We start from the raw sequence: 22106 nt of genomic DNA, 5'->3' as shown, positions 1-22106 counted from the left end.
AAAGCCACTGACTTCCCACAGAAGGCCAAGGCATCATCCCAGCTTTTCCGTTGGTCCCCGCACCCGATCTTTGTCTGCAGATCTGGCTCCCAGGGTGGGTGTGCTGCCTTTGCTAGCTGGACCAAGAGCACATAACTAGCTGACTCCCATGGATGAGGGGAAATTTCCCTCTCTGGTATCCCCGTATGAGACAGCAGCCTCGTGGGGAGGCGAAGAGGAAACGCACAGACGCTCCGGCCTGGGCCAGAGCTGGGTGTGAAATACCGGATTTCCTTGTTTATTCGATTTTCTGATCATTAAGGGCTCCCAAGAGGGGCCCAAAATTACCACCCAAACAAAGCCACCTTCCAGTAGTCCGCGGGGTCGCCGCTCCCCCTGCGGCAGACTGGCCAGCGCGCGGCGCCCTCCATCCCGTCCCACGCCGGCCCCTCCTCCGGGAGTGCAGGCTCCAGCCCAAGCGGTGCTCGCGCCCCCCGCCCAAAGCCCACGCGAGACAAAGCCCGAGCCTTCTCTGCGCGCCCCCTTCCCCGCCCCGGGTCCCTACCTGACGGCCACCTTGACGCAGCAGTCCCCCTGGCCGGCCATGGCCCTCTGGCGCTAGGGTCTGGGCGTGGATCAGAGGCGGGAGTCTGGGGGCCAATGCCCGAGGCAGCGGCTGCGGCTGCGGGAGGCGGGGGCGCGGGCGCGGCTGGCGGAGGCTGCGGCGGCGGCGGCTGGAGGTGACATGCTCGCGGGCGGCAGGCCGAGGGGCTCACCCGCGGCCGGACCCCCGGGGCTGGGCCCGCGCGCCTCCTCGCGCCATCGGGCGGCGGCGCGGAGCTAGCTGACAGCCGGCTGCGCGACCCGCCGCTCCCTACGGCGCGGCACACGCGCACGCACCTCCCACCCGGCAGCCACCTCCCGCCGCAGCGCGAACAAAGGGGGCGGGGGCCGATCCGGCCCCGAGCCCGCCCCGAGCCAGCCCCGAGCCCACGCCGGGCCCCGCCCCGCCCAGGAGCCGCCAATCGAAAGCCCTAATGAGCAGTGGGGGCGGGACTCGCGCCTTTAAAGGGACCTCTTGGCTCGCGGCCACGGGGTGGCGGGGGGTAGGGGGCGGGATTGAAGGGTGGGAGTGGGGGTAGGGGTGGGAGTAGGGGTGGGGGCGCTGGACGCAGACCACGTTAGAACCTCGGCTCCTGGAGTAGCAGAACCTCGGCTTCAATGGGACCCTCATTTCATAAATGAAGAAACTGAGATTCAAAGAGGGGAACTACCGAAGGTTACAGAGCGAGTTCGTGGGTAAGCATGGTAAGAACCCTGGTCTCCCGGGGATCCCACAGCGATTGACGGTTTATAGTTCAAAAGAGCCAGGAAAGCTTCCCTTCTGCATTTATTCCAGTAAATTCGCCAACCCTTCTCGAAGGGAGTTCTTGCTAGCCCCTAACTAAAATTTCCCCCACCTCCACCCTGCAGCATTTTAAAGCTCATGTTTTAGTTGATTCCTGGCCAGGCTCCTAGCCCAAGACTAGCCCCTCCCTACTGCTAGACGACTGTCCCATTGACCTTTATGACCCACAGATGACCCCACTGGGCCTGGCTCACACTCTGCTTGTTGTGGCTGTGGGGCCAGAGGGTCAGTGTGGGAGGCCTGAGCTGCCCTGGGGGAAAGGAGGGAACAAAGGGGGCCCTCAGTTCCGAGCACCTGGGTAGAGAGGCTGGGCGGTGAAGTGGGTGGGGAAGGGAAGAAGGAGGGCAGCTGCCTGCAGGAATGGGTATAAAGGACAAGGAGGACCATGGAGACTTTAACGCTGGGCCTGGATGGAGGAGGAGACCAGTGCTGCAAAGTCACAATTCCCTTCCCAGTCCATCTCCCTCCCTCTGAGCCCAGACGCCTCTTCCCTGCCCCCTGCCTCCCAACATTGGGGCCATTCACAGGGCCCCTCACCAGCTGCCCTCACTTCACCCAGCTCCCTCCCCTGGAAAGGGCCCAAGAGGAGGACCCAGCTGCAGCTCCAGATGTGGATGGGGATCTCTGGGGGAGGGGAGGAAGGGGAGTCTGACTCCAGGCCTCTTACATTACCCTCAGATGATGAAACCATGTCAGAGATTTTGGCAAGGGTGTGGACTGGGGTCTGAGGATGCATCTGTTGGTACCATCTTCCTCCCCTTCCCTCCTCCACTCACACCCCCCTCCCCCCCAATAACTGCTTCATGCAGTAGCTCAGATCCCTGTTTGGCTTGACCTGTTAAGGTCAAATCAAAACCAAAGATAATTTCAAGGGCAAATTTCAAGGGCCAATCAACACATCCTTTTCATCCCCATGGCAAACAGGAGGAGCACCGCCAGCAGTGCCCCCATGATGGGGGCTGGAGAAGAGGTCTTGGTGGTATCCTGGACCTTTTATTAGCATTTGAATCTAGAGGAAGCTCTCCCTGGGGCCAGGGGATCACCTCTCCTGGACCAGGAGGTTAGCAGAATGTTGCAGTCATATCCTGCAACATTCCTCCCCATCTTCCAACCAAAATAATTCGTGGGGAGGAGACTAACACATATGGACCACCTACACAAGGTATTTTATGCACATATTCTCATTTTTTCCCTGTAACCTTGTAAGCTAGGCTTTTTTATTCTTTTTAAATTTTGCAGATGGGGAAACTGAGCCTCACATGTATGAATTCCAGCATATAAGCAACAGACTCCAGATTTGGACATGTATATCTTGTTCCAGACTTCCCAGATGACCACCAAGGTGGAAGGGATGATGATGTCCAGGCAGAAGGGAGCTAGGCCGGCCCAGGCTTTTCCTCTAGGCACAGCGGACTCCAGGTTCAGCCTTCCCGGATGGTAATGTTGCATTCTGAAGAGCTACTTTCCCGCCAACTCATCTCTGGACTTCTCTGGGGCCCAACTCTGGTTTCCTGCCTGCAGGAGGTCCCCTCTGACTTCCGACAGTAGATGACCCTTCTGACTCACAGTTCTACTGCTGGGAAATGCCTCCAGAGCTGCTGCCCACCCCCTCTGCATCCCTCCAGGTCACTGGGTGTCGAATCAGGGGAAGCAGGGATACACACGGGCAGGAAACTCAGGCCTCCTAAATGTCAGAGCCTCAGGACTTCGGCTACTCAGAAGTAGCTCCCTCCTGGGCCACCAGGGAGCAGCAGGGCAGCCAGCATCCAGACATCCCCCCTGGGCTCTGCTGCTCAGAGGCTAGATGGAGAACCGAGGTGGGAAAAAGGCTTAAACCACAGCGTGGGGAGATTTAGGTTAGATGGGTCAGAGGAAGTTTAGGACAAGCCTTGCCCTTTTCAGTTTCTGTCCAGCTTCAGCACAGCCATTGCTTCCTCTCTTTGGTTTTTACCCATCCCCCTCTCTCCCACCACCTCTATCCCCTTCCAGCTTTCCTTTCCTTCCCTCCTTCCCAAACCCCAGAGTTTCTCAGGATTAGCTGCCCGTGTGCCTATCTCCCCCACCCCCATGCTTTCCTCACTGTCTCACAGAAACAGGCAAAACACACACACATGCATACAACCATGAGCTGGCCCTGAGAGTTCTCTGACTGGACTGGGGTTGGAGCCCCAGCTCTTGTCCTGAGCTGAGGCCCTTCCCCCAGGTATCTTGGGGCTTCCATCATTTCTCTTGACAGGAGCTGTGGGCGTCTGGGCAGATGGGAACCTGGGGGAGGTGTGGGGAGCCCTCTCTGAGGCAGGAAGCTCCCACGCTACTGTAGTTAAAATACTCCGGCAGCAACTTGGGGCAGCCATCTGGGATGCCCAGATCTTCCAGGACACCCAGCTCTCAACAACAACCCTATAGGAACAAATCAAAAACCTAAGAGATACTTATAGGCCCTGGAAATGTCTCCCAAAAGTGGCCTGAACTTGAGCCCTGTTTCCTTTTATCTTCTTCAGGTTAGCACTGGGCATTGGCATTTGCAAAAACTCTCTAAGCATTAAGCAAAACTTGTAGGAGTGGAAGATACAGCATTCTGGACCTCCAGTCCTAATACCCAGCCACACCCCAGCAGCTATGCATGGTTCCATGGGAGAGCAGGCATAGCCCATCCTGCTGGCATATAGTCCAGCCATATCTTCCAATGCCCACCTGGAGACTGAGCCCAGTTCTGCCCAGCAACAGGAGCTCAGAGCTCCAGAGAGCCTCTCCTGGGGTGCAGACTCAGGAGATCTTAGCTCAGGAGCAGACTTAGCCTGACTTCCTCTTTTATAGGAGGAGACAGACTTAGTTACAGAGGAAACCAGAGTTGTTATAAATAGCAAGGAAGGGAGAAAACTGCTATGGATTACAAACACGCCATCAATCTTAAAACAAACTATTTTTAGTTTCAAATAATAACGAGAGTCTAATTAATGCTCTGTATAACTTCAAATGTGGGATCTTTATCTGCCTTTCTACTTTGTGATGCTTTCTAATACAGTATTAGGGCCAAAGGCAGGAAGAGATGTAGGCAATTCTCAATGTTACCAAATCCTAGATATGGAAAGAACCTGAGAAATTTAGTCCAGCCCTTTCATTTTCAGTGAAGAAGCTCAGGCCCAGAGAGGTAAAAGGACTTGTCCAAAGTTGCATAGTAAGGTAGGGACTGAGCAGTGACTAAAAGCCTAGTCCCTGTACTCCAGAAGCAGGACAGTTTCCACAGCAGCACAATAGAACCCAAAGGCTAAACATCTGTGGTTGGGCAGTTGGTGAGTTTGTAGCCTGGATAAAAGTCAGGTCTAAGCCAGGTGTGGAGGCTCACGCCTGTAATCCCAGCACTTTGGGAGGCTGAGGCAGGTGAATCACTTGAGGCCAGGAGTTTGAGACCAACCTGGCCAACATGGCAAAACCTCATCTCTACTAAAAAATACAAAAATTAGCCAGATGTGACGGCACATGCCTGTAATCCCAGCTACTCAGGAGGCTGAGGCACGAGAATCGGTTGAACCCGGGAGGTGGAGATTTCAGTGAGCCGAGATCGCACCACTGCACTTCAACCTGGGGGAAAAGCAAGACTCTGTCTCAAAAAAAAAAAAAAAAAAAAAAAAAATTCTGAATGAAATAGCAAAAGACAGCCCAGAAGCTGAAGTGTGGTCTTCTGAGTCACAGAGTTTTGGGTTCACATCCCAGCTCTGCAACTGACTAGCTATGTAACCCTGGGCCTGTGTGTAACTACTCCAAGCATCAGCTCCCACATCTCAAAATGAGAATAATCACACTCACTTCATTACAGGACTATTATGAGGTTTAAATGAGGTAACGTGGGTCAAGCATCCAGCACAGTGCTCGGCAAAATATAGATGTTAATTTCCTTCACATTGCCCTCGGATTCTCTACCCCTTCTTCAATGGATTATTATCCTCTAACTGGACAGAAGGGCAGATTTGTCATAAAGCAGTCACGTGAGGGATAAGAAGTCTCAGATGAGTGTGAATGAGGCTGGGGGTGGGGGCGTAGTTTATGGCAATGAAGTTTGCATGGCACAAGTGGTCAGTGTCAGATCCAGAGGGTGGGAGAAGACAGATTTGCAGAAAATTATCCTTCCTCTGCTAACCACTCAGTGACGGGCCTCAGGGTTCAGGGTCAGTGTTTACAGGGGAGGAGGGAGGCTGGGCATGCTGGGTCCTCATTGTACACAAATACCCCGGGCCTCAACCTCACCCATGTGCCACACTGTGCCAAGGGTGTTACATAACATTTCTCTTTTAATCCTCACAACAATCTATGAGGCAAATACTGTTCTCGTCCCCATTTTGCAGAAGAGGAAATGAGCTCAAAGGTCACTTGGCTAGTGTATAGTCATTAGTGCTGTCTCCAAATATTTCCGGCTCTCTGCCTTCTGGCACAAGGTAGGACTGCATGTTCTCACTCTTTGATGCTAGCTGTGGACATGTGACCAACTTTAACCAATAAAACGTGGCGGAACTGATGTGCGTCAGCTCTAGTGGAAGCATTAAGACTCTGGCACCCTCACACCTATGTTGTTCATAGAGTGTAAATGAGAAATAAACTTTTATTGTTAAACCACTGAACTTACAAGTTGTGTGTTGCCATGGCAAGCCTGGCCTACCCTGACACAGTTAGGAAGGGGCAGAGCCAGAGTTCGGAGGCCTGGTCTGTAAAGATGCCAGATGGCGTAAGTACCTTCCAGAGATTGACCTGCTTGCCTAAGACACACAGGAGCCCCTTTTTGGGCTACTTAGAGCCCTGTGGGGCAGGGGAGGAGGGTAGGCAGCCTCCCTACCCTTATCTCTTTCCCCCCTGATTTGACTGTGATTTTGTGGGGTTTCCAGGTTGCTGAGCCGGGGGGACTGACTAAATGAGTGTGGTTTTGTATGAACCCTTAGGGGCTCATAGTCTTCTGGTTGGCTGTGCTGAGCTACTTATCAGGACTCTCCAGGAGACACTCTGAGAAGTAATTGGAAAATTCCGACTTCCTCTCTGCCCATCACCCAACTAGGAAATAGTTGGGTATCAGGACACGCCTGCATTCACTCCCAAATCAAAGATCGACCCTGTCAAGTCACTCTTTGCTTTGGGACTCAGTAACTCCTCTGTGAAATGGAGCCACTTCAAAGGGTTAGGGTAACTGCTCGGAGATTCTAGAGGAAGCCCATTTCGGATTGTATAGATCTTCTCAGAGGTGCCTGCAAAATAAGAACAGATACTATTTCTGAACATTGTGCTGGGCGTTGCACTAAATGCTTCAGATCCATACAGTCATGGAATGCTCACACAACCCATGGAGGTAGGAACATAAAGAAAACCAGGACACCAAGAGGGGCACAAGGTCACACTGCAAGTGGTGGGCAGGGTTCAAACTCAAGCATGCTGCCTGCCAGTTTCATCCTCTGCTGAATTACAGGGAGGGAAAAGGATGAATCTTGTCTTGGCAGCTGCTGAGCTGCCAAGAAAGTGAGCACAGCCCCCTAAGGAATTATGTGCTTCACGTGTCTACATAAAGACTTGCCCATGAAAGACCCCAGCAGCTTTGTCATAGGCCCAAACTGGAAACACAACAAATGTCCATCGACAGGGGAATGGATTAAGAATCTGTGGTATATCATATGGTGGGATACTATTTAGCAATAAAAAGGAATGAACTATTGATACATGATACAATATGGATGAATCCCCAAATTAATTATGCTCAGTGAAAGAAGCCAGACCAAAAAGAGCACATGCTGTACAATTCCACTGATATACAAATTCTAAAAAATGTAAACTATAGTGTCAGAAAGCAGATCATTGGTTGCCTGGCAAGGGGAGGGAACTGGGAGGGGTAGGAGGGCATGAGAGCATGAGGAACGTTTTGAGGTGGTGGGTATATTTATTCTTTTTTTTTTTTTTTTTTTTGAGACGAGGTCTTGCTCTGTTACCTAGGCTGGAGTACAGTGGTGCGATCATGGTTCACTGCAGCCTTGAGCTCCCTGGGCTCAAGGGATCCTCCCATCTTGGCCTCCTGAGTAGCTGGGACCACAGGTATGCACTGCACCACCATGCCTGACTCATTTTTGTATGTTTGTAGAGACGGTTTCACCATGTTGCCCAGGCTGGTCTTGAACTTCTTGGCTCAAGCAATCTGTCAGCCTCAGCCTCCCAAAGTGCTGGGATTACAGGCGTGAGCCATTGTGCCTGGCATATTTATTGTCTTGATGGTGGTGATGCTTCCATGGGTGTATGCTAATACATTTGTCAGACTAATCAAATTACACACTTTGAATATGCGCAGATTATTATACATTAATCATATTAAATACCTCAATAAAGCTGTTGAAAAGTAACTTGTCCCAACTTCTTCTTTGTTCAAACAGAGGTGCAGAGTGGTTGGTGACTTCTCCTGGGCCATGAGGACAGTCAGTTAAAGTCCTGGCTACCTCTCCCTGAGCCCACATATCCTATGGCTTCACGGAAGGTCCCACCTCCCAAGAAGGGGCTAGTGGCAGGGAATTTGAGAAACAGAGAGACGGAAAGGTGGCATAAAACCAAAGAGGGGGACACTGGAGAGGAGCCGGCAAGAGGCCAGGCTGGGGACGTCAGAGAAGAGGAAAACAGAGATGAAGCCACAGGCCTGGGGACAAGGGAAGATGAGAGACAGGAGATGGAACCCCTTCCCAGACCTGGTGATGAGGAGGAGGCTCTGAGGAGTCCTAGCCAGGCCCCAGAGAAGCCATTCCCTTCCTTTGACAGATGCCACCTGTGTACGCCCCTGCCCGCGATGAAGTTAACAAATCACCACCACCACCCTGCCCTGGCCTGGTTGCTGTTGACGTTCAGTCTCCAGGATGCATCATTTTCTTGGATTTTAATAGACAATTGCCTCGGCCAGACCCTGCAGAGCAAATTGCCAGCAAATGTTCATTGAACACTTTAAAAATCGAGGGGAAGAAGAGAGGGCTTGGAGGCAGCATGTGGGGAGAGGTCAACCTCTAAAGTGCCAGCTCTCCAGAAATGCAGCCGGACTGAAGGTTTGCAGGGATGGTAGTGAATGGAGCACTCCAGGCAGTGTGTGTGCTGAATCTCAGGGCGGTTTTAGGAGCACTTCAGAGGCCTTTTTGACCAAGATATTCACGTTGGCCTGAGGTGAAACAACTCTTAAAAAGTTAGTCTGTGTCCTCCCTGCAACCCTTGTATTTCCTGACACTTGTATCAGTAGACAGAGGAGACCCTTTGCCTTAAGGAGAATTTGGGAATTAGGATCTAGTGAGGATGTGGAGAAGTAGGAAAAGGCCCTTTTTTCTCTTTAACTTCTAAACTCGGAGGATCCAAATAGCAGGCCAGGACTGGGTGGAGCAAAGACTTTAAGTCATAACCAAAATTAAAAAGAACGTAGAGGAAGAGGCCCTTTTCTCCTACCCTCTAGTGATGAGGGTCCCTTGGCCTGGAAAAGGGGAAGGAGGAGATAGGGGGCTAGGCCTTGAAGGAAGTCAAACCCTAAGACAAGAGGATCAGATTTGGGGTGCTGTAAGAGGCGAGGGAGGTCTTCCTGGAGAGACAGTCAAGTTCTGACAGTGGCTGGTGCTAGAGTGGCTGGGCCCCCACCTGCAGACCACTCCACATTATCACTGAGTCAGCCTTCGCCTCCCCGCTCAGAGGGGACTCAGAGGGGGACCTCTCAAGGTGGTCTCAATGAGAAGAGGTACAGAAAGCCCCCAACAATTTCGGTCTGTATACTGCCTAAGAACCACCCTCCTTGGTGAGCCCCCATCCTAACCCTTTTGTGTGGTCAAGAAACATGTAAACTGTCCCAAAACAAAAGACAGAGAGCAGAGACTACCAGAGGGTGAGTGGAGGTACTTGGGTGGGTCTGGCTAGTGGGGAAACACCCTCATTATACCAGGTGAAATATAAAGTTACCATTTTGTAGACAAGAAGGCATAGAATATTGGCAATTTCAAATGATCCCATCTAATATGTTCTATGTAGCAGTCTCTTGCATTTGCCCACCTTTCCTCCCTCTCTCCCTCCCTTCCTGCTTTCCTTTTTCCCTTCCTTCCATTTTTTCCTTGCTAGGAATACAAAGTTGATAAAGATTCAATGCCCGCCCTTGAGAAACTCACAGTATGCTTGGAAAAAACAAAATACAAACCCCTAATTAGGATATAGTGTAATAAATGCCAGAAGAGAGTTATCAGGTGCTCTAAGAGCACTAAGGAAGCAGCAACTAAGTTTACTTGGGTGATCAGAAAAGACTTGCGGGAGACACTGTCAGGCTGAGACCCAAGGAGGAGTTTGTTGGGTTCAGAGACACTGTCAGTAGAAGCCTGAGAGTGTGTGACCTGTGCAAGAGGGAGTTGTTGAGTTGCGTGTGGTTGGGCTGGTGCTTGGCAGGTTGTGCAAAGGGTTTCAGGCCAGATTAGTGGAGGTTGAGTGGGGATTGGAGGGTAGGGGTGGATTGTCATGTGAGCCTCACAAGAATACAAGAAGTAAGAGGCTTAAGAATAGTGGCCAAGCTCCTGCTAGACACCTGGCTTCACCATTTCAGGGCCAAGTGACTGCAACTAATTCACTCCTCCTTTCTGAACCTCCGTCTTCTCATCATAAAATGAGATTAATAGTAATACCTATTTTATAGGTGTTGCAATGATTACATGATATGAAAGGCAAAATGCTTAATGAATCAGGCTTAATGTATGTTATAGCCATTATTGTTCTACAGATGAGGAAACCAAAGGGCAGAAACATTTTTAGGAGAACATACAAGTGGGAATGGGAATTTGTGTTCTCCAAGTCCAGGGCCTCACTCTGCTGCACCCTGCACGTTTCAGGACAGCCTTTCTGAAGCTTGGTTGAGGGAGCCTGGGGTCTTTTCCTGGCTCTTCTCATGAACTTAGTGATGTGAGGTACATGGAGTTCTTTCCTTCCCCAGGTCTTCATTTACCTTTTCCCACCATGGAGTCTCCTCTTTCTTCATTTGACTTTATTTTTATTTATTTGTTGAGATGGGGTCTCACTCTGTTGGCCAGGCAGGAGTGTGATGGTGCAACCATGGCTGACTGCAGCCTCGACCTCCCAGGCTCAAGGGATCCTCGCACCTCAGCCTCCCAGGTAGCTGAGATGACAGGCACACACCACCATGCCTGGCTAATTTTCTTTGTTTCTTTCTTTCTTTTTCTTTTCTTTTTTGTTTTGTTTTGTTTTGTTTTTGAGACAGAGACTCACTTTGTCACCCAGGCTGGAGCGCAGTGGTGTGATCTGGCTCACTGCAACCTCTGCCTCCTGGGTTGGAGCAATTCTCCTGCCTAAGCCTCCCGAGTAGCTGGGATTACAGGTGTGCACCACCACGCCTGGCTAATTTTTGTATTTTTAGTAGAGATGAGGTTTCACCATGTTGGCTAGGCTGGTCTTGAACTCCTGACCTCAGGTGATCCACCCACCTCGGCCTCCCAGAGTGCTAGGATTACAGGCATGGGCCACCGCACCCAGCCTCCTCGGAACCTTTCAAATCCCAGTGTCTGTCTCACCAAGGTATGTGACACCATCACGTTTTCAGCTGACACTGAATACCAGAATCATCACTTGCCCCTTGTATTTGTGGCCAGTTTATTTTAAAAATGTTTCTCTGCTTTGGTTTCCTCAACTGGACTTTAAGTTCCATTGAGACACACAGTTATGGACCACAGGGGAAAGTAGCCATGGAATTAGAAGGCTGGAGGGCACATCCCAGATCTGCCACTTACCAGTTATAGGACCTTGCCTGTCAGTGGCCTCATCAGGAAAATGACAGGAGGATGACCTGTGGTGGGGTTGGCACTGTGAACTGTCAGCCCCAAGGCTGGGGTGACATGGTACTAGGGATCAGATGCCAGAAGAATGGGGGCAAGACCTTGTGAAATAGGAGTTGGGGTTAAGGTCAGCCTTGTGTTGGCAGTGTCTTCTCTAGCAGTCTGGGGCAGGAGCCGGCCTCTACATCCACGCCAGTTGGTGAGAGCTGGCAGGGCCTCTAGGAGGACGAGGCCTGGTGCTGAGGTGTGTGGGCTGCCCGTTGCTGCTGCCCCGTGTCCCCTAAAGTGCCCGGGAACCCCCAAGGTTGGCTTCCTCCTGTCTTACAGGTCTGACCCCATCATTAGCCAGCATCAGACAGAATCAAAACAACAGCTTCCTTCCCTACCTGTGCCAGGCCCTTCCCCTGTGACATTCGTATCTCACAACCACCCTGGGAGTAGGAATGACTTTCCCATTAGATAGAGTGAGGAGCAGAGACTTCAAAGGGTTTTATGAACTGCCTGACCATCACTCAACATGGACACAGGGGAAGGGGATTCGGGCTTCCAAGGCTCTGCACGGAAACACCTTGCAGACAACAGCCACCTCCCTGCCTTAAGAGCCCAGGAGAGGCAACTTGGCAGGAGGCCCTCAGGGCCAGGGAGCTCCTCCCCATTCTGAAGACATACGGGAACTGGGGCCCACCGTCTTCCACCTTTCCAGAGACCCTCCAGCTGAGCTCCAAACCCCCCAGATGGAGGGCTCCCTCAGCCCCCACAGCCCCAGCATGCAGCTTTGTGACTATCCCTCCTGCCAGCCACACCCCGCCCCTTCTGGCAGATCCCCCCACCCAGCAGCTGGGTCCCATGTCTGCAGGGAACTGTCAGGGAGAAGACAGGGGTCTGGCACACACTGTCCCTGGCCAGTGCCCCCAGGTAACAGAAGGGAGCCCACCTGCTCCTACGGGTACCCTGTCTCTGTCAGGGGGTCCTGCTGAGGGGCGTCTGTCTTCTCTGTATTTGCCCACTTCCCCTCCCTCCCACTTCAGCCCTCATCCTGCCATAATTTGTTCCTTTTAGGCTTTATTTGAGGAGCCTGGCAGTCCTATAAGGGGAAACCCACCTATTACTTCAAGCAAAGCTGATGCAGAGGTAGGATTTTGCATAATCTGATAAATTACAACATCTTATATGTTGCAAAGGAAAATGCCTGAACTTTTCCATAGGGTGAAGACCTAATAGGAAAGTTTCTCAGAGCCTGTGTTTATACATGTTATCTGTTAGTTAGGCAGGGAGGGACGGCATGGATTTGACAAATGGTGTACAGTTAAGGACATGGAATTGGATGCTAAACTGCCTGGGTTTGATTCCCACCTTGGCTCTCTTACAAGTTGTGTGGTTAGGCAAGTTACATTTGTTCTCTCAGTGTCTTTTTTTTTTCTTTTTTTTTTTAAGAAGGAGTTTCACAGTTGTCGCCCAGGCTGGAGTGCAGTGGTGTGATCTCAGCTCAATGCAACTTCTGCCTCCTGGGTTCAAGCAATTCTCCTACCTCAGCCTTCCAAGTAGCTGGGATTACAGGTGTACACCACCATGCTAGGTTAATTTTTTGTATTTTTAGTAGAGACGGGGTTTCACCATGTTGGCCAGGCTGGTCTTGAACTCCTGACCTCATGTGATCCACTCACCTCAGCCTCCCAAAGTGCTTCGATTACAGACGTGAGCCACTGCACCCGGCCCTCTCTGTGTCATTTTTGCAAAGTGAGGATGATGATACCTTTCTTAATTGTTAAGAGGATTAAATAAATTAATATATGCAAAACCTTTGGAAGAGGGCCTGCCATATAGTTAGCTTTTTTTTTTTTTTTTTTAGAGACGGGGTCTCATTTTGTCACTCAGGCTGGGGTACAGTGGTGCAATCATAGCTCACCTTGAACACTTGGGCTCAAGCAGCTCTCTCACCTCAGCCTCCCAAGTATCTAGGGCTATCAGATCGTGCTACCATGTATGGCTAATTTTTAATTGTGTGTGTGTGTGTGTGTGTGTTTGTGTGTGTGTGAAGTCAGGGATCTTGCTACATTTCCCAGGCTGGTCTCGAACTCCTGGCCTCAAGCAATCCTCCCACCTTGGCCTCCCAAAGTGCTGGGATTACAGGTGTGAGTCACTGCGTCCAGCCCTAGTTGGCACTCTGTATGTGGTAGGCATTACTATAAGATGTTCAGATCCCTCATAAATAAGAGTGTCCTTTTATAAAACTTTACAGCATAGACTTATGTTCCATTTTATCTTGTCTTCCCTAGAGATGAGCCAATTGAGCAGGAGACAATGTAAGCAGCTGTGGGGGTGTCGAGTACTCCCTCCTGCCTGTGGGAGCTGCACCGTGGAGTCTAGCTTGTCACCCTCCGGAGGCAGAGCCCCTCCTCCCTGCCTCCTCTTGGTCTAGATGGACAGCCATGGCAGCGGAGGCTGCAGAGCTGAGCAGGTGATACTGGGCAGCGACCCTGCTGCGGGCAGGGTCCACACCCCACAGCTCTTTACTGCATTTATTTAACAAGCGACATTGAGCCAGCAATCTCTGCTGAAAAGTGCTCAGCCCTGGAGAGAGAACTGTGAACAACGTGGACACAGCTCCTGCTTTGTGGAGCTTGGTGTCTGGCTGGGGTAAAAATAAACAAGCAGTTACAACACAGTTACGATCCCTACTGTAACGGAGGAGAGACGGCAGCCAAATTTCTGGGCCAGGCTACAGAGAGTTTGGGGGTGTTCAGGGAAAGCCTTTTGCAGGAAGCAATAGCAAAGCTGAGGTTTGAAGGGTGACTAGAGCTCAGTCAGGTAGAGGGCTCAGAACATTTCCAGAGAGAACAGTACATGTGAGCTCAGAGGTGAGAGCTCCCTCTGGGTGGGGTGAGTAGGAGACTTGGGCAGGGTCTGATCTGGGAGAGGCTTGTGAACCCAGGCAAGGGTTTTGCTCACTATTCAGAGGGCTTTGGGGGTGCCTTTAAAAGTTTTCAGCAAGGAGACAAGATGAGTGGTTCTTCCTTTTAGAAATATCAAAGACAGATGGGAAGGAAGAGAAAAGAGGAGGCTGGAGGCCCGTTCAAAGGCTGTCACAATAGATAAAGCATGAGATGATGGTTGAACGAGTCAAGAAAGTGACCGTGAGGATGAAGGGAAGGGAGACAGATGTGAGAGATACTTAGGAGGGCAAATGTGCGGGGCATGGTGGGAGAGGGAGGTAGGCATCCAGGACAACACCCAGACTTCTGGTTTGAATAAGGATTGGGCTTCCCCGAGACCAGCAATACCAGAGGAGTAGCAGGCTTTGGGGAAAGGATAAGAGGCCACCACTGGACAAGGTGAGCATTAGGCACAAGTGAGACGTCTATGCAGAGTTGTCTGGGAGGAACAGGATACAGAGTCCTGGAGTTCAGGGGAGATTTTGACTAGAAATATGGATTTTGGAATTACTGGCACATACATGCAACTAAGATATGAATGTGTACTACATGAGAAGAAATGGTCAAGGAGACAGAGTCTACCTGAGAGGTAGGCAGGCCAAGGGGGAACTCCCAAGGAAGCTTCAAGTTGGAACACTCGAGGGGTAAGAGGAAATTCAGGAGATCTGACACTCGGGGGATTTTCAGGCAGGGAGCGGGCTAAATTGTATCTCATGCTACCTAGAAGTCAAGTAATGTAAAGATGTGAGAGTCCACTGGGTTAGCAACCAGATAGTTAGTGACATTGGTGAGCGTGTTTCCAGAGAAGCGGTGGGGCAGAGGAGGATTGCCTAGAGAGGAGAAATGAGAATGGAAGGAGAAATAGAAATGTGGACAAGGAGACCACCCAGGTAAGAAGTTTGGTCCTCAGTCAGCAGTGGTGGCTCACGCCTGTAATCCCAGCACTTTGGGAGGCTGAGGTGGGTGGATCACTTGAGGTCAGGAGTTCAAGACTAGCCTGGCCAACATGGCAAAACACAGTTTCTACTAAAAATACAAAAATTAGCTGGGCATGGTGGCACACACCTGTAGTCCCAGCTACTCGGGAGGCTGAGGGAGGAGAATCACTCGAACCCAGGAGATGAAGGTTGCAGTGAGCTGCACTCTAGCCTGGGTACCAGAGTGAGACTCTGTCTAAAAAAAAAAAAAAAAAAGATAGATCATAGATGATGGATGGATGGATGATGGATGGATGGGTGGATGGATGAATGGAAAAACAGAGAGGGAGACAGAAATAGGGAAATAGGATGGCTGCAGGGTCAGGCTGCTAGGAGGGAGGCACCTGGAATGTGTTCCATGCAGCTAGAAGGGGCCTGTGGAGAGGCAGAGAGAGGGGATAAGGGCTGGGGTAGAATCCGAGCAGCTGGCAGGAGAGAACTGGCTTCCACTGGGTCAGAAGGGAAGGAGGAGAATGAGACAGCAGAAACAGGTGGGTTCATCAGTGTGGGGACAGGAGCTGAGGGAGGAACCTTCTGGTAGCTTCTATATATTTTTTTGTGTGTGTGGAGAAGGGAGCAAAGCTAGCTGCTGGTGTTGGGGTTTGAGGAGAGAAGGGCGTTGAGATTGCTGCACTGACAGGGACTAGGAAGCATTGGGGCCCTGTTGAGACTGGGGGCAGGGACGTATAGTGCATTAAGAATGCGAGCGTCCCTGCCCTGCATGACTGATACCCTAGGCCCAGCTGAGAAGCCCAGAAGCCGACTGGGGGTTCGCTAGGAGGCTGCATGGGGAGGCCAGCGTGGTTTCCACAGCAACAGCCACAGAGCAGGCACTTGGCACAGGCTTAATGATGGAATGGCGAGAAGAGCAAAGAGTCCAGTGAAGGGGGAAGGATGCTGTGGGGACATGGAGGGCCCGGTGCAGAGTCCTGACCTTGCCTCTGGCTGTGCACCCCAGGGCTGTCCCATCACCTCTGCATGCCTCCATTCCTTCATTTTTAACGTGGAATTCACATGTACTTTTCACGGTTGTGGTGGCAATAAAATGAATATTGTACATGAAGGTGCTTTGTAAACAACGTATTGCAGCCCCTGGCATGAGAGCAGGTGTGTAGGTGGCACGCAGGAGGCACTTGGTAAATAGTAGCTACTGTTACTCATAGTTACTTGGTGTGGCTAAGAGGAGCCATGGAGAATGTAGATCTTTGATATTCAAGGCAATAAACAGGGGGCAGTTGAGGGCTCTGAGAGCCTGTGTTGGCAGTGGACTCTGGCCAATGCAACATGGTCGTAGCTTCGAAGATGTTTGGCCATGGTATGACCTGGGGTGTGCAGCTGCTTCTGAGACCACCAGTCCTTTCTGGGGCTGCTTGGTCCCAGTCAGTGGACTTGGCTGTGGACTTCAGGAGAACCCACAACAGGTCCCTCTCTGCCTCATGCAGAAAGATAATCCAGATGGCCCCTCTGTGTTTCTCCACAGCCCAGTCTCCCAAGCCCATGGGCAGGGTTCCTGGGGAAGGGACTGGGGGAGGGGGAAACACGGGTGTAGAAGAGTCCAAAAAACTGGACAAGCAGAGGCCAGTTGCCAGTGTCACAGGCCTGGAGATTTTAATGTCCTGCAGGTGGGAGTGGCCCTAGGCCAGACAGGCACTGACCAGGCCTTTTTGAATGACATTAGAAGCTCCATCCAATCATGCCTCTTGCTGGTGAGGGGCAGGGCCTGTCCAGCTACTTCCTCTGCACTTTTTGAGGTGGTTCCTGACCACCCTGCCTCAGGCCATGCATCTAGCTGCTGAGAGGGAGGGAGGCTGCTGCGGTGGGCTAGCCCTTCTCCACCCCAGCAACTTCCCCACCCCCATTGGTCATGCCAGCTCTAAGCCCATGCTGATGCTGTGTGGGCATCACAGCCTTGGAGGAATAAGGGTCTCCTGGGAGCCCTGGTGTTGGTCGAGGCTGGCCAGGGAGGACCTGAGGTTCAGGCATCCCAGGGAGCTGGCCATGCCCTCTGGGGCCTCTCGTCCTTTCAGTAGCTCTGTTGCCATGATCTCCACTTCCTCTGGTTCCATTTGGCAGGCATCTGCCAGGGCCTGGCCTGTTGCCATGATGAAGTTTGCATCAGCCGCCAAGGTGCCCAGGCCCCCTCGAACCAGAGCCTGCAGGGAGGAGAGTAGGCTGAGTGGGGTCTTCCTGGGGAGCCACCTTTGGGGACCTGCCTCTGTTGGCCCTACCCTCTCTCCACGCCAGGCCATCACAGGGCCACCACTCAATGCAGCCACTGCTGTGACCCAGCCCCTGGCTCACCTCTTGGATCAGCAGGGCTGTAGCTGGTGCTGAGCACCTGGAAGTATTCTCCCCAGTGCTCCTGCTGTGGGGTGTCTCCTCATGAAGAGACCCTGGTGTGGAGCTCTTTCTGTCCTCAGGCATGGGGGACTCCACCCTGGGGCACTGTTCCAAAGGTACAAAAGCAAAGACCCCCACAGGGGTGCTGGAGCCCACCAATGAGCAAAATTCCAGATCATCTGAGGGCAACTCAACCAAGATCCACAGAAAGGGGAGGATGGAGGGATCCCGTCCCTTCTGTACTGTTGGACACATTGCTGCCACAGCCTTCCCCTGCCATGATCCCACTCCAAGTATCAGGCCAGGCAGGGTCTCTGTATGGAGTTTGCTCCCAGGCCTCTGCCACTGTTACCTGGCAGGGGGCAGGAGGTGCCTGGCCTCTGGGCATTGCCCTCTGGGTCAGCAGTCCCTTCAGCATCTCCACACAGGGTTTGCTGTGGGGTCCTGTATGCAAGAAGGGGCAAGGATAAGAGGGGCTGCTGACTCCTGCCAGGAGCCCCGAGTCAACAGAGGCCCGCTTGGCTGGCTAGCCACACTCTGTGAGAGCTCTGAGATTCTCAGGGCTGCAGAAGGTGTCTTAGAGGGTGGACACATGATGAGGCCCAATCAACTCCAGGCCAGGCAGGGCTGCCCCAACTTTACTGGCCCTGGTCGCTGTTCTTGAAGGTTTGGGAGAGGGGATAAGGGCCAGAGTCTCTGGCCAAGCTGGTCCTCTGTGGTCCCTGGGTGTGTGCACATTAAAGTGAAAGTGTGTTGGGGAACACAGCAGTATCCTTATTGCCACTAGCCCCCAGCATCCTTGGGGCTCCTACTGTCACACAGCAGTCTAGGACATACTAGACTACAAGATCATTTGCAGAAGGGCCCCAGAGTCAAGACGTCAGTGTGTCCAGGGGCTGCCCTTCCAGGGACCTGGGGCAGTGTGGGGACTCCTGTGCTGGAGATGGTGTAGGGGGCTGTGTGAGTTTCCTGGGAGGCCTGCAGAGGGCCCTTTAGCATGAATGGGCTTTCCCCCTTCCACCTCGCTCAGCCACCTAGATGGTGCCCTGCTTCCCCCCTGGACAAGTAGTTGGTCCTGATGGCTTCCCCATTCCAGGGCCCAGATGATTGCCATTGTAACAAGCTCCCAAGCCAGCCCTCCCAGCCAAGTTCCCAGACTCTAAGAAAAGAGTGGGGCTTCCCAGAGTCCTCTGGGAGAAGACTCAAGCTTCTTAGATGCACAGAAGGGACTGACCCAGGACCCTGCAGGGTTGGCCAAGGGCTCGTCCTCTGGTAGCAGGCGTCTCTGTCTCTTCTGGGAACTCCCTTTCATAGTGGACACTGAAATGGAAGCAAGGCTGGGTGAACCAGAGAAGGCTGCTAGCTCTCTCGGCATCCCTGCCTCTCTGGCCCCAAACATCCTTTTCCCTCAGAGCCTATACAAGGCCAACCTAGTGTAGCAGCCGTGACTCTAGGGCTGACGTTCCCACCACTGTGCCCCAGCCAGCCCTGACTCTCTAGGAGGAAGGAGTCCAGAGCATTCCTGACTCCACTCCTTTGCTCAGTTGCTCCCTCTACCCTTTCTACATTCTGTTCATCTTCCAAGGCCGAGCTGCAGCCTCCCAGCCTTTGGAACCCTGCTTCTCCATCTTGGCCACACATAGGATCACCTGAGGAGCTCAAAGGTGAGTGGTGGCTGAGTCCCACACCCAGCATCTGTGGTGAGGCCCAGGCATTGGGATTTGCAGAAGCTCCCTGGATTATCTAATGTACAGCCAAGGCTGAGAACCATTCTAGGTCTTTCCAGCCCATGGTGATCCATACCCCCTCTGCACTCTCAGGATACTAAATATCTGTTATTATTTGGTGTTTTTTGTTTATTTGTTTTGTTTTGTTTTGTTTTTTTGAGACGGAGTCTTGTTCTCTCACCCAGGCTGGAGTGCAGTGGCACAATCAGCTCACTGCAACCTCCACTTCTTGAGTTCAAGAGATTCTTCTGCCTCAGCCTCCCGAGTAGCTGAGATTTCAGGCATGCGCCACCACACCTGACTAATTTTTTGTGTGTTTTTAGTAGAGACAGGGTTTCTCCATGTTGGCCAGGCAGGTCTCGAACTCCTGACCTCAAGTGATCCACCTGCCTAGGCCTCCCAAAGTGCTGGGATTACAGGCATGAGCCACCACTCCTGGCCTCTGTGATTATTTGGTCCCAATCATATCACATAACATACGACCCAACAAGACTACAACCCCCTTCAGGGCAGGGCCCAGGGCTGATGCTTCTGTATTTCCACGTTACCTTGCACCATGGTGACCCAAAAAGGTACATGCACCCTTCAAGGCTTGTGGGCTGAATTTAAGGGGTCTCTGTGACTGGAAGGGGTGCAGGCAGCCCTGGCCATGAAAAGGGGCTGGCTGCTGCCCTGTCCTGCTTATTCCTGAGGCCTGGGACTAAGCCTTTCCAGGCCGAAGAGGCCTCCAATCAGCTGACCTCCTGTCTAGAATAGAAGCTTTGCCTGAGCCTAGCCCCTAAGTTATGATGCTGAGAAGTTCTCCCCCTCATCCTGCTGTTTTTTATGACACTTACGTAATCACAGATTATATTTAGTCTACAGCCCAAGGTTGGTGAGATGGGAACCACCCAGCACAGCGGGATCTCCTTGGAACCTAAATCCAGTGATGGAATCTTATTGTCCACAGTCTTTTGTGGTATGTGCTACCACCGAAGATCCTCTCCTAACCTATCATGTGTTCAATACGTCTCAGCTCCTAGACTTGCTGAAGCCGACGGAATAAAAGAACCTCTCATCACTGGGGCCAATACTGACATGACGTGAGGCTTCCCCCTGCTGGCCAAAGAAGCCTCTGCCATCGAGGTCGGCATCTTACATTAAGGTTCAGGATGGATTGGGGCACAAAGGCAAGCAAAAGACACCTTACAAATTTGGGGTATCCTCTTCCAATCCAACCTGGAACCTGCTGACATTGTCCTCCCAGTACCTCTACACCCAGGGATGGCAGTGGCCGCCACTACCTGGAAAACACATGGCTGTTGCTATGGTTGCTGTTGCCATAGGTGACATTGGCGTTGGCATTGTTGGTATTGGCACGAGCCAGGGGGTTGGTGCGTGGATCTTGTGGGAAGTCCTCCAAGAAGACAGGTGACTCCATCTCTTCCATCTCTATCTCAGCAACCTGGAGGGGTCTCTGATTGGCCATGACGGGGGGCAGGGAGTTGGTCCTTTCCAGGAAGTTGTCCACCTGGCCAAACAGGCCTCCAGTCCTCTAAGGGCAAGGAGAAGAGCAGTGACTGGGGGTGAGGGCAAGGAGGGCATGGGGGGCTGTCACTCTGGGACAGTGGTATTGGGAACAAGCAATAGTATTGGGAGACAAATCTTATAAGGCCAAAGGAGGATGGACTGAGTGGTGAGATCAAAAGAAGAGAATTCCCACCCTTAGAAAGTTCTTTGTTTGATGGGGTAGACAGCACACACCTAAGGAGGTATATAGGGAACACAGGCACACAGAAAAGAAGTGTGGTGTAGGGGAGAGAGGGCTGAATCGGGAGTCTGCAGCACTGGGTTCTAGTCCCTGCTCTGAAACTGATTTACTAGGTGATACTGGACATCTCACATGATCTCTGTGGGCCACTATTTCCTCATGAATAACCCAAAAAGACCTAACTAGGTGTCATTAAAGACCTTCCAGCAATAAAGTGTTATAAGAAACATGAGACAGAGCTAAGGATGGAGGACTGGCCTCAGTGGAGGCAGGCAGGGCATTTGATCCTGGAGGGCCTCTGGGAGATGGGTCGTTGCCTAGGGTTTGTGGGGAGGAAAGGGAAAGGGTGAGATTTGTTAGGGAAAGGTGGGAAAGAGTGTGTTGCATTTGACACCTCTAGTAGATCAGGTCATTGATTCTGAGTCCCAGGAGAGGTGGGTGGTGAAGTGGAGAGACAGAGCGGGGTATCTTCAGCTCCCATGTCCCCCTCTCGTGTGGCTGGGCTCCCGACCCTCCTCTCTGTGAGACACTGCCACTCATGGTGTCTAGACCACTAGGGGTGCTCCTGGCTCTCCCTCACCCGGAATATTCCCTCCTCCATCGCAGCCTCCACCATGGCTCTCTCCAGCTCCTCCTCAGCAGCCAGGTCTCCTGAGACTGTGCGACGGATCTCGGGGGCTGCCTCTTCCTCAATGGTCCGCAGCCCTGCCTGGGGATGATGAAGGGACTCAGTTATCTCTCCAGCCCAGGAGAGGAGACCAGAAACACTTTTTTTTTTTTTTGAGACAGAGTCTCACTCTGTTGCCCAGGCTGGAGTGCAGTGGCACAATCTGAGCTCACTGTAACCTCTGCCTCCCGGGTTCAAGTGATTCTCCTGCCTCAGCCTCCTGAGTAGCTGGGATTACAGGCATGTGCCACCACGCCCTGCTAATGCTTGTATTTTTAGTAGAGATGGGGTTTCACCATGTTGGCTAGGCTGGTCTCAAACTCCTGACCTTGTGATTCACCCACTTGGCCTCCCAAAGTGCTGGGATTACAGGCATGAGCCACCGTGCCTGGCTAGAACCGCTTCCTATGGCTTACTTGTTTCTTATCACTGTACCCAGGGCTCTCCCAAAGCCCCAGCCTAGGCCCCACTCTCCCTCTTGGGTTATTGAATGTCTCAGGTACCTGAGAGGCCACC

General features: G+C 52.1%; 2 protein-coding genes and 1 long non-coding RNA gene across 9 annotated transcripts in view; 1 reads left to right on the top strand and 2 right to left on the bottom strand.

The window, feature by feature from the left end:
- KIF21B (kinesin family member 21B) overlaps positions 1-916 on the bottom strand; it is a 54120-nt gene extending 53204 nt beyond the window's left edge. For 4 of the 7 annotated variants that reach the window (XM_003823048.5, XM_003823050.5, XM_003823049.5 and 1 more), the window contains exon 1: positions 545-916. In XM_003823048.5, coding sequence (XP_003823096.1) covers positions 545-585 — 41 coding nt within the window. In that variant the 5' untranslated portion in view covers positions 586-916. The remainder of the gene's footprint in view (positions 1-544) is intronic. The other 3 variants (XR_004667464.3, XR_004667463.3, XM_034943381.3) reach the window with 1 other exon arrangement.
- Positions 917-1150: 234 nt separating this feature from the next.
- Positions 1151-20591, top strand: LOC100983915 (uncharacterized). Its single transcript, XR_157484.5, has 5 exons — positions 1151-1287; positions 2627-12327; positions 13473-13654; positions 19032-19110; positions 20031-20591. It is a non-coding gene; the product is annotated as an uncharacterized LOC100983915 (long non-coding RNA).
- CACNA1S (calcium voltage-gated channel subunit alpha1 S) overlaps positions 16689-22106 on the bottom strand; it is a 73070-nt gene continuing 67652 nt past the window's right edge. Inside the window, exons 39-44 of the mRNA XM_055109934.2 lie at positions 21504-21632; positions 20457-20707; positions 18681-18766; positions 17799-17890; positions 17408-17551; positions 16689-17259 (exon numbers count right to left, since the gene is read on the bottom strand). Coding sequence (XP_054965909.1) covers positions 17008-17259; positions 17408-17551; positions 17799-17890; positions 18681-18766; positions 20457-20707; positions 21504-21632 — 954 coding nt within the window. The 3' untranslated portion in view covers positions 16689-17007. The remainder of the gene's footprint in view (positions 17260-17407; positions 17552-17798; positions 17891-18680; positions 18767-20456; positions 20708-21503; positions 21633-22106) is intronic.

Source organism: Pan paniscus, chromosome 1 (assembly GCF_029289425.2).
Source record: "Pan paniscus chromosome 1, NHGRI_mPanPan1-v2.0_pri, whole genome shotgun sequence".
In the NCBI taxonomy this organism is placed as follows: domain Eukaryota; kingdom Metazoa; phylum Chordata; class Mammalia; order Primates; family Hominidae; genus Pan; species Pan paniscus.
This window is presented reverse-complemented; position numbering and strand designations above follow the sequence as displayed.